Source organism: Hyaena hyaena, unplaced genomic scaffold (genome assembly GCF_003009895.1).
Source record: "Hyaena hyaena isolate Hyena2069 unplaced genomic scaffold, ASM300989v1 scaffold_72, whole genome shotgun sequence".
NCBI lineage: Eukaryota > Metazoa > Chordata > Mammalia > Carnivora > Hyaenidae > Hyaena > Hyaena hyaena.
Window position 1 is genome coordinate 761,134 of NW_024080703.1, and position 17,891 is coordinate 779,024.

A 17,891-nucleotide genomic window follows, 5' to 3' on the forward strand; every position below is an offset into this window, starting at 1 on the left:
GGAAAAACTTTTTTTTAACTTAGCACTTATAAAAACTGTGGAATTGTTTTCCTAAAGTAGACTTTCTGGATTTTCTGCCAGTTCTTTAATGTTGATAATAGATCTAGTAGTAGCTACACTCTCAGCTACGTATGCTGGTTTTTAAAACAGATCCAGGGACACCTGGGTGGCTCAGTCGGTTAAGTGTGGGACTTCGTCTCAGGTCACAATCTCACAATTCATGAGTTCGAGACCCGCATCGGGCTCTGTGCTGACAGCTCAGAGCCTGGAGTCTGCTTCGGATTCTGTATCTCCCTCTCTCTCTGCCCCTCCCCCACTCGTGTTCTGTCTCTCTCTCAAAAATAAATAAACATTAAAAAAAATTAAAATAGACCCAAACCTTGAAAGCCCCCTAACAAATCCCTGGTTTAGAAAAACCTAAAGGTATTCTAAATTATTACATAAAAAGTAATTTTCTCCCTGTAGTGAATTTAGTATTGCAGTCCTCTTGGCTAAAATTGACCCTTCTAATAGTGGTCGTCCAGTCTCTGTAAGTGGCTTTCACACAGTCAAACGAGACAGGATCCCCTGCTCAGTCTTCCCCATTCCTAATAGCTTGTTTATCTTACGGGGGAACATTATCATTTGAAAGAAAAATTAGTGAAATTGGTGCCTGATGTTTATTAAATGTTTTTAAAGCAAATGTTAGATTTCTTGAAATTAATACGTACAGTATCTGTCAGCTGGGAGGCTGGGTCATTTTTCGTACACATGGGCCCCTCCCATTCACACGAACCCACAAAATCTTAACACCTTACATTAACTTATCTCATCTGTGCACCTGCAGAAATTCAGCAGAGTAATTGGAGCCATTATCTGCGGTAAATCTAAAAGTAGTGCTTCCACTTTATGCGAATATGGTCCACACTGTCTTGCCAGCAGGCTGACTGGCCCTGGTATTGACCATGATACCACCCACATTCCTGCCTCTGTTCTCATTTGGTCTCCTGCCTTTCTGGTACCCACTGTAGCAACAGTGCCTCTTAGATTCACCACTCCGCACCCTTTACTTGAGCACTAACTGCCATATACTCATGGCAAGCATGAATGAAGTCTTCAAGATTCTTCTCACTTCTTAATCTTTTAAAACATCATCTATATCAGGAACACTTGGGTGGCTCAGTCGGTTAAGCACCCACCTCTTGATTTCAGCTCAGGTCATGATCTCAGTGTTTGTGAGATCCATGTCAGGCTCTGCACTGATGGTGTGGAGCATGTTTGAGATTCTCTCTCTCTCTCTCTCTCTCTCTCTCTCTCTCTCTCTCTGTCTCTCTCCCTCCCCACCCAATAAATAAATAAATAAATAAATAAATATAACANGGCTCAGTTGGTTGAACGTCCGACTTTGGCTTAGGTCATGATTTCACAGTTCATGTTCAAGCCCCGCGTCGGGCTCTGTGCTGACAGCTCAGAGCCTGGAGCCTGTTTCAGATTCTGTGTCTCCTTCTCTCTCTGACCCTCCCCTGCTCATGCTGTCTCTCTCTCTCAGAAATAAATAAATAAATAAATAAATAAATAAATATAAATAAACATTTAAAGAAAATCATCTGTCTCATAGGAAGATACAGTATAGGATTTTTGGTAACCAAATCTCAAAATGGCTTTCACAAAGCTAAATGCTTATTTAAATGCATGTCATTGAGCTGATTATTAAAGAGACTTGGTCATAATAATTCCTGTTATGATAATGAATTGAATTATTATTAAAAAATGGGAAAATTTAATTAGGTGATGGCACCCCTTATCAGTGTATATAAAAGTTAATAGGACTTAGTTTCAAGAACTCTAGTTATAACTAATGAAGAGTTTTAGTAAGTAGCGATCTGTTGCTTAATGATCCGGGATGAGAAATCTATGTTAATATATTAGTGGCTTATTTTTTTTAAGTTTATTTCTTTATTTTTAAGAGAGAAAGAGAGGGAGAGAGAGAGACAGTGAGCACATGAGCCGGGGGAGGGACAGAGAGAGAGAGAGAGAATCCCAAGCAGACTCCGTGTCGTCAACACAGAACCTGATACGGAGCCTGAACTCATGAAACCTTGAGATCATGACCTGAGCTGAAATCAAGAGGCGAAGGCTTAACTGACTGAGCACCCACTAGCCCCTTAGTGGCTTATTTTTTAAGCATTCTTTCTAACCATACCTTTTTAATTTAATGTATGTGGCATTTCTTGAGCATGCCATTTTTATCAACCCCATCATTTTCCCACCACTGTTCAGGAACCAGTATTGCTGTTATTGTAGTTAAGTAAAACTTGCCTAGGGAGTTCCGTGTTTTTAGAATTCCTTTATTTCATTATGGTTACATTAGATTAGAAACAAACCTGTGGTATTACTCAAGATTAATCGGTTGTTACTTGTTAATACACAAGAAAGAGCTTATGCTTGCCTACTGAGAAGAGAATTCAACCCGCTATTACCTGTTCATCTCCTTTGATTTAAACTGAGTAGAAGTATCCCAGAAGGCCAATCAAAAGGAAGGATAATTTTCCCATTTGAATTTCTTTTTAAGACAAAGAATATATTAGCATTATTTATTCTCCTTTTCCTTACGGAGAAGGAAAAATCTCAAAAGTTTTTAAACATGCGTTTTGCTTGAGGTGTGGATTGACTTTCTAGGTCATTTGTAGTGAATGTCCCTTCTTATGGTGCACTTTGTTCAATCCATATTTTTAGTAAAAATTATATATATATATGTATATATATGATATATACACTCACACGCACACATATACACATGCACACAGCCATGCTGTTCTGGAAATATATACTTTTACATTAGTTACTGTGTCTTCCAACTTACACTGATTGGCTCCTCCCCTTGCAACATACAGTTTATTCCATCTTTGAATATTAGGCTAACCTCCCTTAAACTATTCTGTAATTTGGGGAGAGGGTTGGATTACCTCTTGGTAGCAGGAGTGAAATAAAAAGCCAAGTTTACTTCAAGGAGCTATTTAGCCATAGTCTATGCCAAAAAACTCCACTAATTTCACTAAGTTGCATAAAATTATTCTCAACTATATTTTTAAAAGATAAACTACATTGATGCCATGCTTTCTTTGAGTAATTATGTGCCCTGTGGGAAAAATTCCTCAGAGCCCAGCTCTTAGAGGAGCCCAAGCCCTCTGGTCTAACCTGCAGCGTTGGATGAGAGGTGTTATGAAAAGGGAGGCTGGTTTGTGAGAGGGAACTAGAAACATGCTGGGCTCTACCTTTGTGTTGGCTGGAATTCTCTTGATTACAAACGATGGAAAGTTGTTTCATATTAGCTCATGCCAAAAAGAAATGTCGGCTCATGGCGAAGAAGTTTTGTGGGTGACCTGGTTCCGTGCATGGCTGGAGCCAAATACTCAAGTGATTTGTCATCAAGGTTGCGTATCTTTTTCTCGGTTTTGCTTTCTTCATTCTCAGATACTTTTTCTCCACATGGTAGGAAGGATGGCTGCAGGCAACTCAGTTTACTAGTATTTATACTTTTTGCTGCTGGAGGAAGGGAAGAAAAAGACTGCTTTTCTCGGTATCCATATATCAAATCCAATGGAGAGACTGAGTGACGGGTCCTAACTGGATCATATTCTTCACCCTTGGCCTGTCACTGTGGACTCAGTGAGTTAGGGGCCGTGCGCGTATGCCCATCGATAGGAGGGGGTGCTCTGGTGAGCCCCACCGAACCCCAAAGATAGAGTTGGGCAGCTGGCAACATACATTCCCTGCTGTCATCTTGCAGATGAACAGGAACGAATAGGATAACATCATGAGGTGAAAATATTTGCCAGGTTGTGAGATGAAAAACAGCTGTCCTATTTCATTTAGTTTCATTCTGTTATTTCATCAGTAGTCAGGTTTTTCCAGGGTTGTTTTTTTTTTTTTTTTCATTTTTATTAGGCTTTTGTATTTCTCCCATGATTTGTCGTTTCATGTGCTTTGACCTTCTGTTACAATTTTAGTTGTTTCTATTTATAAGAGTTCTCAATATCTATTAGGGCTTCTATTTTTTTGTTGTTGTTGTTTGAGAAATAATTCTGCTATTCATCATTTCACAATATGCTGCCTTAATTTTGTCCCTGTCTATATATATTTTTTTAATGTTTTATTTATTTCTGACAGAGAGAGAGACAGCGTGAACAGGGGAGGGTCAGAGAGAGAGGGAGATACAGAATCTGAAACAGGCTCCAGGCTCTGAGCTGGCTGTCAGCACAGAGCCCGACATGGGGCTCGAACCCACGAACCGTGAGATCATGACCTGAGCTGAAGTCGGACACTTAACCGACTGAGCCACCCAGGTGCCCCTATATTTTTCTTGACTTGTGAAATTTTATAGATGTTCTTCCAGAATTTTAACTGATAAGAAATAACATTGAAGATTTTTTATTCAGATATGGGTAAGTAGTTTGAACATAATAACTTATAGCTATTCTCTCTTTGGGAAAAAATCCAAATTAAATTATGGAGTATACATTTTCGGTGAGAGTTATTTATCTATTTTTGGAAAACAGTATTTTCCAAAACTAAAATAAAATTTTTGGACACTTAGGTCTGTCTTTTTTACAGGATAAGAAACAGTACCACTTTGACTTTTAATATATAACAATTTCAGTTCCCTCCTCCACCTTTTTTTATTGTGAAGAGCTATGGGGCTTTTAGTGAATAAATTCAATTAAGTCCTCATATGGTAAGTGGGTTCTTCGATTATGTAGTTCAGTTTACCCTGAGGGATTATGCCATGTGGTAATAGCAAGTCTATAGCCTTGATAGTTCATAAACATGTTTCACATGCACACTTAACGTCTTGATGTCATATGTGATATGCTTAGGACAGATATGATCAATTATTTTCATCTGACAGAATAAGTTTGATGTTAAAAATATAGAAATTAGTTGAAAATCTGACAGCACACTGGTTTTCTCTTTGGATAGCTAAATAGTGCCCATATTCTTACATTAGAAAATGAGATGAGCCTGAATTATTTTTGTTTTTATGTAATCTATATGTTGGTAATAATGAAAGCAGATGTTAACATTAGGGTCTTGCAATTCCAATTAGTCAAGGCGCCGGGGTGGCTCAGTCCAGTGTCCCGCTCTTGGTTTTGGCTCAGGTTATGATCTCACAGTTCGTGGGATCGAGCTCAGTGTCAGGCATGGAGCCTCCTTGGGATTCTCTCTCTCCCTCTCTCTGCCCTATCCCTGCTCACACTCTCTCCCTGTCTCTCAAAATAAATAAATAAACTTTAAAAATAAAATAAAACAAAATCCTGTTAATCATTGCAGTAGAAAAGTTCTCACAGTTTTACAGAGAATAGATAATTGGATTTATTATTAGTATAATTCATAAAATGTGAGGTCATGTAATTTTGTGTATTTTAAAAGTATATCTAGCTTTTGTTTGTCTGTCTTAACATAGTAGATCTATTCTAAAGAATGCAAAGACTGAAATGTGTGAGCACAGCGTTCTAACCTCCCTGCTGCCCATCCCCCCACCCACCCACCCACCCACCCAGCACTCTTGTTCCCTGGGGCGACCGGGGTCTATCCAGGACCTTTTTGTATAACATACTTAAAGCAGTGGTTATTTCAGCCTGGTATAATACAGAAACTTCCTCCAAAATGCAGTGAGTCCAAATAGATTGAATGCATACCTCTAGGGGGTCCAGAGTCATTAAAAAAAAAAAAAAAAATCATCTTTGAAATTTTTTTAATGCTTATCTACGAACATTTTGAATTTCATTGCATGTAATTTAATTTTAAATAAATAAAAATGTAAATGTTTAAAACTGCTTTGCAAGGCATAAAGTGGTCTTTGAAAGATTTATCCTCCGGCATCTCCTAGACACTCTCTGGCACCTCTATTTCACACCCCTCTTGTCAATGTTTGTGGTACAGAAATCTCTTCAGACTATTAATACTATCAGTCCTACATATGCCAGATAATTTCTAAAGAATACAGTATTTCCTCATTCATAGCCATGCTTCTGAATCCATAACAGACTGGTGGCTCAGGCAGACGCCAGAATACCAACTTACTTTATACATATGTATAATTTGAAAAGGTTGGCTAATTTTTGGTAATTTAAATCATAATGACAATTTTAAAGGATACTGTAATCTGTAGTAAAATTAAATTTTTATCTTTATTCAATTGATGTAAAAACCTCAGTTATCTCCTTTCTTTTGAGAAAAGAATAATTGTATGCTCACCAACATATATTAAATTATCAAGTACTTAGTAACCTTGATTCCTAGAGAAATTTTTAAAATGTTCTCTATTGCTAAGATACAAAGAGCTGCTTTTAAAGACATCGTAAAAACAGAAAATAAGCTCAAGGTAGTCAGAATTTATAGATTTTAGCTACACATGTTATAATTTTGTATCATTATTAGTCATCTTGATTAAAATGCCAATCATTAAAATGATAGCATTCTTAGAATTTGGTCAAAATTAAAATAGTTTGATCTTTTAAATCAGAAAATCAAAACCCTTTTCATCATTATAATATATACTTTATAGAAGGTTTTGTTATGACTTTCTATGACAGTCACTGTCCTTTCTCATTTTCTATACCTATGAAGGTATACTTGTGTGTTTGTGCATAGGGAAGTTTTAAGCCTCGGCCAAGTCACCTGGCTTAGCTTCCTGAAATGATATGTAATACATTTAAAATGGGAAAGTAATTCTTGTAGGGAGGTGTATGATTATGGGTCTGCTTTTATAGGTTCAGGTTCTGAATACCTATAAACTTTGTTATCTTGATTATTAGTTAGTGAAGGTATTAATTGGTTGGTAGAAGAAGCAACCTATTTAATTTCTTGGACCACATTCTCAGAATTATTTGGAATTCCTAGAGTAATACCTCTGTAAGAGTTTTAACAGGCCAAGTATGTCATTTATTGGTGACTTAGTGGTTAAGTATTAAAATCTGTATCTGGTTTTTCTTTAATAGTAAATATTGATTGTTAATAATTAAGTCACTTGACATTCCAGTATTTCTTTTCTTTTCATTTGCTTTTTTTTTTTTTTTTTAAATTAAGCTCTAAGCCCAGCGTGGGGCTCAAACTCGCAACCCTGAGTTCAGTAGTCACATGCTCCACCGACTGAGACAACCAGACTCCCGTCCAATATTTATTTTCATTTTATTTTCTAGATGAACCAACGAGCCCCAGCATTGATCATGACCTTGCGCACATCCCCGCTTCTGCTGTCATCTCAGCCTCCACCCCCCAGGCACCCCAGGCACCCCAGGCACCCTCCATAGCAACGGTCCCGCCCAGCCTCACCACGTCGGCTCCTTTAATTCGCCGCCAGCTCTCCCATGATCAGGGTACGTTTTAGTGAGTGGCCGTGCAAAGCGTGTCCACTTTCTCAGTGTTCCACTTAATGCCATGGCAAACTATGACCTCTTCTCTAATGAAAGGGTCTGGAAACCACTTGCAGATGTCTAAATGCTGGATTTTAATTACAGAATCTGTCGGCCCTCCCAGCCTAGATGCCCAGCCCAGCTCAAAGACGGAAAGATCCAAATCCTATGACGAGGGCCTGGATGATTACAGAGAAGATGCAAAATTGTAAGTCTCCAGCATATCATTTTAAATATCTGTTTGTGAGTGTTCAGCATGACTTTGACGTATAAACACTGAATTTTAACGATTTCCTTTACACTTCCTAACTTTATACCATTAGAAATACAAATAAAAAGTAAAGCAAAGTTGTTATCCAGTAATATATTCAGTTGAGTTTTTAAAATTATATTTAAAAATCAGTAATACACCAGCATAATATAAGAGATATGTATTAAACAATCACTGCTGCTCTAGGCCTCTAACTAACAGTTCTATTCTCAGCCGTGACTTTGTTACTGTTTTCTTTTGTGTTATTTCAGAGCTTTCTATGCATCAAATCCCGTACACACGTACCCTAATTACTTATATAAACAAGTGATAGGTGCTGTACACACTGATCATGGAGATCACCCCGTGCGTGCATTCCCGGCTCACTTCTGTATGATTGGTTCATATTCCATTCAATAACTGCACCAAAATGTATCTAACTGGTATTCTGCATTCTATTAATAGGCATTTAGATTGATTGAGTCTTCTGCTACTGCAAACAATACTTTGGTGACTATATTTGTACATAGTTCATTTAGTGTCTAAGTGAATATGGTTGGAAAAAAGACTGTTACGTCAAGGGGTGTGTATTTTTTTATTTTAATATGCATCATGCATTGTCCGCCGCCATCCATAAAGCTCATACCAAATCACGTTCCGACCAACAGAGGATAAAGTCTCTGCTGTTCCTCACCAGCACAACATGTTAGTTAACTTCTGGTTTTTTGTAAATCTAATGGCATCATATTGTATTTTTTATTTCAAAAGTAAATTAATTGGACATCACTTCATATATATTTAAGAGACACTTATATTGGGGAACCTGGGTGGCTCAGTTAGTTAAGCATCTGACTCATGGTTTCTGCTCAGGTCATGATCTCATGGTTGGTGAGTTCGGTCGGGCCCCACATCGGGCACTGATTCTCTCTCCACCTCTCTCTCTGTCCCTACCCCATTCTCACATTCTCTCTCTCAAAAATAAATGAACTGTAAAAAAAAAAATTTTTTTTAAAGATTTGTATTTTCCTTTGAATTGCTTGTTCATATCCTCTGCCCATCTTCCTACTGGTTTCCTGATTGACTTCTGGGAGCTCTTTATATAAAGGAAATGAGCTCTTTTCAGAGATAAGTGGTGTAAGTCTTTTCCCAATTCAGTGTTTTTTATTTGATTTTCTTAAGTTTTCTTTTTTATTTAAACTGTGCAAAAATGTTAAACTTTTTCTTTGCAGTCAAATTTAAGATGTTTTTATGGCCTTCAGATTTTAGGTCATACTGAAAAAGCCTTTCTCTCCTCTAGAATTACAACAAAATTCTTCCTTGTTTGCCTCTCAAATTTTTTTTTTCTTGTGTGTATTTACAACTTTGACTTACTTGGAATTTATTTTATTCCAATTAATGAGATAAAGAGCCAACTTTATATTTTCCAGTATCTCTCAGTTGCCCCCAGAACAATATTTTTCCCATTGATATTTCATCTTTATTATATGCCAGATTATTACATATATTTAGTTTTATTTTTAGCCTCCATCTGCTCAGTCAATTTATCTGCCTACTCATGTACACCAGATTCTGTTAATTGTGGTGGTTTTATAATGTTTTTATTATCTCGTAAGGCCATTCTCTCATTGCTCTGTGTTTTTCCAAATTCTCCTGGCTATTTTTGTTTATTTTACTATTTGGACTTTCAAGTCCATCTTCTAGTTCTTAAGTTTTTATGGACATTTTTAATGGCACAATGTTTAATTTCTAAGATTAACTTAAGGAACATTGACATTTTTATAATATTGAGCCTTCGGTCAAAGAACACTCTGTCTTTTTTTTATCATAGTATTTCTGGAAAGATTCTCTAAGGCTTCCATTTGAGTATTACTTATATTCCAATAAAGTCAGTTCTTCCTGGAACCAGATACATGGGGGAAGTTTGTGTGAGGTGTGGCCACGGCAAGGTCCAGGCGAGCTGGAAGTTTTCTGATGATGCAGAGTTGAATTTGGGACCTATTTTTGCCTTCACTTTTTCCTCCCCGAAAGAGGCCAGTAACTGCCACATTTCAGAGTCTACTTCGCCCTGCACCAACTACACACTGCTCCCTGCAGAGATGGCCAGGCTGTGTGTTTCCTCCTTTGTTTCATAAACCCTGGTATCTGGAGTGATGAGCGGGGCTCCGGGCACTAGCTCTGGAACCCTGTTTCCCACTGTTCCAAGCAAGGGAAGGTTTTGATCTCTCAGCGAGCAGCGCACTGCAGTTTTGTCCGAGATACGCCACTAGGAGTGTCTTCTCCTCTGGTATCCATTCTCTTCTTCACCGTGTTTAGCCGCCTGTCCTCATGGGCATACGTATTGTGGTCCGGAGTTGCGCATCTATTGCTAGCGCTCTTGTCCAGGGCAGTTTGAAAGGGAAGGACAGTGCCATCTTCAGTCGCATCTTACAATCCTAAAATTAACTTTGAATTTAAAAAACCCAGCAAAACAACCCTACCCCCCTAAAGTTGAATTATTTTGAATAGTTAAAGTGCACCTGTCTTCGAAGGCCCTAAGCCTTTTCCCTGGCAGCCACAGGTCTCCCTTTCAAAGCATCCCGAATTTGGTTGGGAGGAAGAATGGTCTCCCGGTCACATTATCAATCATTGTTAACATTGTGGGAACCCTTAATCGAACATTGCAACAGCAACTATGGTTAACTGATGATTTATTCTAAAGCCCACTGTTTAGCCCAAGCCATTCTTTTTTTTCTTTCATCTAAAAAGAAGGATAAACTCTCACACTTTATGTAGAAACCGTTTCAGCTGACCAGATCCACTATGAAAGCTTTTGTCATGGAATCAGAAGTTTAAGTACTTAGAAAATTAGCTTTTTTTCGCATTTGCATTGAACAGTGAGCATTTAACATAGTAATGATGAAACATCAGCTTAGTATTGAAAGCTAACTTGTGATGTTCAATTTGTTTTATATCTCTAAAGTGTTTTCTGCATTTATGGCAAATATTTCTACATTTCTTTCCAACAGGTCCTTTAAGCACATTTCTAGCCTGAAGGGAATCAAGGTTGGTATTCAATAGTTTTTAAATTATCAGCAAATGATAAATGTTTCATTTCCCTTAGCTTGCTTTGGCTCTTCACAGGGAATTAGTGCTATTATTATTCTGTCAGTTTCCGCTGCATTTGGAAAATATGATGTATAAGGTGTTCTTTTCTAATTTCTAAACATGTTCATCAAGTATATGATACTTCACACACATTATGCTGATTTTTCTCACTTTATCAGTTTATGGCCAAAAATCTTAGCTCCCCAGCAATCCTGTATCTTGTTGTATGCATATTTTTCTTTCCTCAAAATTATTGTTTCACTCCTACCCTCCACGTTTCTCCGTACAGTCCACCCCATGGTCTCTCGTCTACTCTTCCCTCGTACTTTATTGACAGCACACACAAAAGGCTGTTAGACAGGAATTTCTTTGTTTTACATTCTCTAAAAACATCTCCGTTTGCACCCACAGTTTCTCTCTTCCTTACACTTATCTTAGGTATCTGCTTACTGGGAACATGATGCTGTTAAAATCCTACATCCACATTTCTTTGGATTCCATCACTTTTCCCTTTTTCAAGATTGCTCTCTCCTCTGCACGATCGCTCCTGCCAGTGGCTCATCACCGTCATATAAGCACATTCTACTATTTACTATATTTAAAACAAACAAACAAACTTTCCTTGAATCTGCATCCCTCTCTATTTTCTGCTCCTATTTTCTCTTCCACTTTTCACAGCCAAACTCCTTGAACAAAATTTCCCATAGGGTCCACATCCCCATGTCACGTCTTTCTCACCCCACACATACCAGAATGACATTGTTCATGCCAAGGTTACCAGTGATGTTGAAGCTCCCCAAACTAATGGCTATCTTCGACTTTTAACTTCTTTGACCTTTCAGAAGTATCCACCACCATTTCCCACTGCCTTTCTAAAACACTCTTTTGCTGGCTTCCATTTCTGCCTCTGCGGTTCTAATATTTAAAATGTCAGAATGTCTAGGATTGTTCTGACCTCTCTTTCTTCTCCATCTGCCCTCATTGCTGAGATGATCTTTTCCAGATCTTTCCCACTGTTTATACTGCTCACCTTGGCCTCTTCCCCAAGCTGCAGTTCATGTTGGCTGCTACCCTTTTGACATCTTTGTTTGGGTGTTTAATAAGCAATCAAGGTTTAATGGCCAAAAAGATCTGGGCTCTACCCCAGACATGTTTACCACCAGTTTTCCCTGTCTCACTAGGTCGGTCCACTTCACCCAGTTTTTCAAGCCCCAGAACCGAGTATTAGCCTTGTTGCTTCTTTTTCACCCTCCCTCTTATTAAGAATTACCCACTCTACCTCCAAACCACATCCTGAAGTTTGACATTCCTCCCTGTCTTTACTTAGGCTGCTTTCGCCCAAGCCGCCATTGTTCCTCACCTGGATTCCTACAGTAACCCCTCTCTCATGGTTGGAGAATCCATTCTCCAGGTGGCAAACAGTGACCTTTGAACTGGGACCAGATAATGTTCCTCCTTGGACTCATCACTTACTGGCTTCCCTTCACACTTCCTACCATGTCCTAGAAGACCCTAAACAATCTCTTAATCAGCTGTTTCTCTTACATTAACAGTGTACATTTAAAATGATAATAGTCAATGTACATTCACTGGCTCTACGTTCTCCCTGAACTTTTCTTTTTCCTGACCTATCATGGATGGCCCCTTTCCTCCATATTTCATCTTAAATATTCTTCCTTTAGTAGGCCTTGAACTTACAGCTGCTACTCAGTCATTTGTCACATCTCAGTTGGCCTTTTCCAAACGGCACTAATCACAATGTGATCATTTTCTTGTTTTTATTTTTTAGATTTGTCTTTGCTCACTAAAATGTGAGCTCTTGAGGGCAGGAAAATTATACTATTTCTGTTATTTGTTTAATGATTAAAAATTCCTACAGACCTTTAAAAATTGATGGTAGTCAATTTACATGTTTTTTTTTAACAAGACCAGAAAATTTTCTAATGTAATTGATAAAGTTGGCATTCTTCAAAAATAACTGTTCATTTTGGGACATTAAAGATTTTTTTCAGGGCCTCCTGGGTGGCTCAGTCAGTTAAGTGTCTGACTTAGCCTTAGGTCATGATCTCAGGGTTCATGAGTTCAAGCCCTGAACTGAAGAGACCTTTGATCTCTTTCTCTCTCTGCCCCCCCCATCACACAGCTCTCTCTTCCCCTCCCTCTTTCTCTCAAAAATAAACAATAAAAAAATTATTGTTTTCAGTCAAGCAATTTCTATGTGCAAGTATTTATAAAAGAAAAAAATATTTTACTCTATTTTCCTGACTTTTTCTGTAGATCATAGACAGCCAGAAGTCATCAGAAGACTCTGGGTCCAGGAAAGACTCTTCCTCAGAGGTTTTCAGTGATGCTGCCAGGGAAGGATGGCTCCACTTCCGGCCGCTCGTCACCGATAAGGGCAAGGTAGTATGTTTTTGCAGCTACCGCGAGTGTATGCAATGTGGCCCCCGCAGAATAGCACATAAAGTCTGTATAGATAAGATGGCAAATTATCCAGAATAAAGAGTAGAAAACATCAGTTATAAATCTCTTTTTCCTGGTGCCTGGGAGGCTCCATCAGTTAAGTGTCCGACTCTCGATTTCAGCTCAGGGCATGATCTCAAAGTTCACGTGATTCTCTGTCTTTGTCCCTTTCTGTCTGCTCTGCCCCCACTCATGCACCCTCGCTCAAGAATGAATAAATAAACATTTAAAATAAATAAAAGTCTGTCACTTCCTTATAAAAAATATCTTTTCCTATAGAAAAGAAAAAGTCATTTAAAAGAACTCTAATCATTGATTTAATTTTGTATATTTTCGTCCTGTGTATCAACTGCAAAGGAGTCTACTGTCTTATATTTTGCCAGCAGAAGAGAGACATGAAGTTATTCAAGAAGGAATTTGGTTTTTCTTATTAAATAGTTTATTAGGCATAGATTTTCACAAATCCTCCTTTAGGAAGTGACAATTCTCCATATTAATAATTTTAAATATTTTATTTAAATTTTCCCATTTTATTCTTTTATAATTTCCTTGTTTCACTTTATTCTATAAATATTGAGCTGTATAAATGAATATCACGCTATCTATGTGCTTCATTAAGTAGATTTCAATACAATAAAACCTTTGCCATAAAATTTCCTACAGTATCTGGGCAGATTATTTATAGCAAAATTTCAACACTGTCAGTTGAGTTTAACTTTTAAGAAAAACCCACCTTGGAGATGGATGTTGTTGCCACATAAAGGTGATCAGTCTCGTTAACTTCATTCACTCCCCGCACCTGCTATGTTCATGCAGATTCGCATGATCTGGGACTTGTCCTCAGCCTTCCTTTCATTCAAAAGACTTTCCTGACTGATCTTTTTCTTATTTTTTTATTCTCCATTAAGATATATTTTTATATATTTTACATATTTTGCTACTCTTGTCTTACCTTACTTTGTTCTACTTAATTACTTTGTTCATGAACAGTAAAATAGATTTTCCCCCAACCCAAATTAAAGTTGGCACTTCTTTATCCTTGATGTTGATGCAGATGCCTTGAGTTGCTTGGCGTACCCTCCGCAGTTTGCCATCCTCTCCTGACAAATGTATACGACTGTGACTCGGACACCTACCAGGCTTGGTGTCCATTTGTGTGTGTTAACAGTGTTGCTTGGTGTGTTCATCCCACTACTAAGACTGAGCCATGTAGGAAGTGTTCCTGAACTGTTCCGTGTTTTCCAGCGGGTTGGTGGAAGTATCCGGCCGTGGAAACAGATGTATGTTGTGCTTCGGGGCCACTCACTGTACTTGTACAAAGACAAAAGAGAGCAGACAGGTGCGCCTGAAGAAGAGCAGCCCATCAGTGTCAACGCTTGCCTAATAGACATCTCGTATAGTGAGACCAAGAGGAAGAACGTGTTCCGACTCACCACGTCGGACTGCGAATGCCTTTTTCAGGCTGAGGACAGAGACGACATGCTAGCGTGGATCAGGACCATCCAGGAGAGCAGCAACCTCAATGAGGAGGTATGTGTTCAAAGCTATGCTCGTTCCAGATTCCTTCGTTAACAGTTTTCTTAGGAAGACTGAAAGGATCTGATACATCATTTAAAAATAAGTTATAAGGGGACACCTGGGTGACTCCGTTGAGCACTGACTTCAGCTCAGGTCATGATCTCTTTGGGCATTGAGTTCAAGCCCCACGTCGGGCTCTGTGTCTCTCCGTCTCTCTCTCTCTGCCCCTCCCCCACTCGTGCTCTGTCTCTCAAAATTAAAAAAACATTAAAAAGAAGTTATAATATGCTATTTTCACTTGAAAAATTGATCAGAAGGAAAACTCACCTGTACCTACTCTATATTATTTTGAAAATCTCCATTACAGAACTAGAAACAGAGGATTCGTATATGTTGCCTACTTTCTTAGAAGCAGGATCAGGAAATCCTAGGTCCTAGTCCTGGTCATTACCTTTATGACTAAATAATTCCAGCTCTGGCTCCTTATCTCAAAAGCAGGATCACTGTGGGGCTTAAGTTATTGTGAAAATTCTCATCAAAACAAATTACTGTGTAAATGCAAAGAGATACTGATAGGAGGATTTTTGTTAATGGAAATACAAATGCAGTCCAGAGTATAATAGAGCCTGCTAGAACACAGTCATTGGTTTCCAAGAAAACTTGCATTGTCAGAAATCATGTGATAAGCCACTTTTTCTCTTCAATAAGGAATATTTAGGGACTTGAGCGTTTCTGGCTCACAACCATCAAGATATTTTTTACAACAGGAATTTCATTCATAAAGGTAGTGTTTTCAGGATATATAATTATAAACCCGACAGAACAAATTCGGTGGTGATTAAGTCTATAACATTTGCTCAAGAGTATCTTCTCATATCATTAACAGTTTTTCTTACACGTTCTCACCTTTCATGCCCATTGTTAGGACGCACACACAAAAAGCACAACATTCTTTTCCCTTAACTCACGGTACATGGGGTCACCCACGTTAACCATAAGATTAGGCGGAGTATGTTCTGCAGTGTAGCCATTTCCATTACATCCAATTCGGATTATGAAAACTTAGGTCTTAGGAAAAAAGCCTGTGCTTTTTTCACTGATAGTGTACACCCTACCTTCTTTGTAGTTAAAAATTAACACCAGATCTGTACCAATACAACCTTTGTTCTGCAAACACCACTGTAAAGAAAGCATCAGACCTGAATTTTTCAGAGTGAACAGGCAGCGTAAGAACATTTTACATGAATAAATTTCAGCAACCATATGAATGTGTCCTATCACTGTCATCATCATTTTATAAACAAAGACACTGGCGAAGAGAGGTTAGGTAGTTTCTGCAAGGTTACACAGCGGGTAGGTGTCAGGGCCAGGATTTAAACCCAGGAGATCTTACTGTGGATTTTAACTGTGTGATCTCTCAGCTGCTAAGTAGGAAGAGTATTTGAACTCAGGACTGTTTGACTTCAGGGTCTGTATTTTTAAATTAAATTGTTAATTCTACTCAAAATGAGACTAATAAAAAAATTGAGGGTACATGCCAATGTATAATTGGAACCAGTAGAAAAGAATTATCACTTCTGGTCAAATCTGAGTTTACCGTATAGCGTATTATAAAAGTTAATCTGTTGAGCTCGAAAAGCCCAGTTTTGCACTTTTCTTCTCTGATAATCTAAGTGCCACTTCTGACACTAAGTAACCCTCAATCTCACTGCTTCTATGAGTTCATCATTAACAGATTTGACAGTACTTTTCTTTTATCCAACTATATTATTTTTTTATTTTTTTAATGTTTATTTTTGAGAGAGACAGATGGGGGTGGAGGGACGGAGGAGGGGCAGAGAGAGAGAGGAAGAAAACAGAATCCAAAACAGGCTCCAGGCTCCAAGCTAGCTGTTAGCACAGAGCCCGATGTAGGGCTCAAACCCACAAACTGTGAGATCATGACCTGAGCCGCAGTGGGACGCTCAACCAACTGAGCTACCCAGGTGCCCTGCAACTGTATTACTTTGAAATGCTGATCATTCTTTCTGGTGTTAGAGAAAAAAAGACTGGCCCTCTGCTTCCCAGTCGTTTATAAAAAATGTCAGATCGATAAGTTTGAACACGTGGTGCTTGCTGGCTGTAGTCTGCGTATCGTAGGAGCACAGAAAAGAAACAGAAAACCCTTTTGGCAGTAGGTGGGAGGAGGCGCTTGGATCATTCATTGCAGAGTGATGATGGGTGATGTTGAACAGAGTTTTAAAACAAGTCCCCTGGGAACCGAGGGTCTGTATTGACTAAACAATGTAGTACAATAGAGGGCTTCAAAAAAAAAGTAGGGATCCCTACTTGTGTTTAGAATTGATTTTCTGATCTCCCCTCCTGCTCTTTCTGTAGGACACCGGAGTGACTAACAGGGATCTAATTAGTCGAAGAATAAAAGAATATAACAGTCTGATGAGGTGAGAATCCCGCCACCCCTACAAGTTACTTTGGATGTAAAATACGTAATTGTTAAGAAATGTTCCGTTTCTTTCAGCAGCAAAGCGGAACAGTTGCCAAAAACACCTCGCCAGAGTCTCAGCATCCGGCAGACTCTGCTTGGTGCTAAATCGGAGCCAAAGACTCAAAGTCCGCACTCTCCCAAGGAGGAGTCAGAAAGGAAACTTCTCAGTAAAGGTACTGATGTTAGCATTTCTGGATAAATTTAACAAATGTGGTGGTTTAAAGTTGGGACTGTAAGGGTATTTTATGTTTGTCTGTACCATTTCCGCTGACCTTGGCCCACTATGAGCTAGCTCAAAGGTCACCGTGGACCTGGTCTAGGCTAATGGTCCCTTTCCCTTAAGAGGAGTCTTTGTCTTGGAGTAAATGAAGTGAAGGAAGATAGAACACACACATCTACGTAAAAGACACTGCAAATGTGATTAATGCAGAGGACCCGGGCACTGTCATTACCTTCATGTTTCCTTTTGCTAGAATCTCACTATTAAGATGTCACATTGATCCTCTTTTCTTGACTGTTTTAAAGAAAACTGCAGGGGCGCCTGGGTGGCTTAGTCGGTTAAGCGTCCGACTTTCGCTTAGGTCATGATCTCGAGGTTCGTGGGTTCGAGCCCCGCGTCGGGCTCTGTGCTGACGGCCAGCTCAGAGCCTGGAGCCTGTTTCAGTCTGTGACTCCCTCTCTCTCTGACCCTCCCCTG

General features: G+C 38.8%; 1 protein-coding gene across 2 annotated transcripts in view; it reads left to right on the forward strand.

Annotated features, from left to right (window-relative positions):
* Positions 1-17,891, forward strand: part of ARHGAP21 (Rho GTPase activating protein 21) — a 136,818-nt gene that overhangs the window by 106,088 nt on the left and 12,839 nt on the right. For both annotated transcript variants that reach the window (XM_039233045.1, XM_039233046.1), the window contains 7 exons: positions 7,182-7,358; positions 7,500-7,602; positions 10,650-10,686; positions 13,006-13,131; positions 14,437-14,721; positions 17,086-17,150; positions 17,231-17,367. In XM_039233045.1, the coding sequence (XP_039088976.1) occupies positions 7,182-7,358; positions 7,500-7,602; positions 10,650-10,686; positions 13,006-13,131; positions 14,437-14,721; positions 17,086-17,150; positions 17,231-17,367 (930 nt within the window). The remainder of the gene's footprint in view (positions 1-7,181; positions 7,359-7,499; positions 7,603-10,649; positions 10,687-13,005; positions 13,132-14,436; positions 14,722-17,085; positions 17,151-17,230; positions 17,368-17,891) is intronic.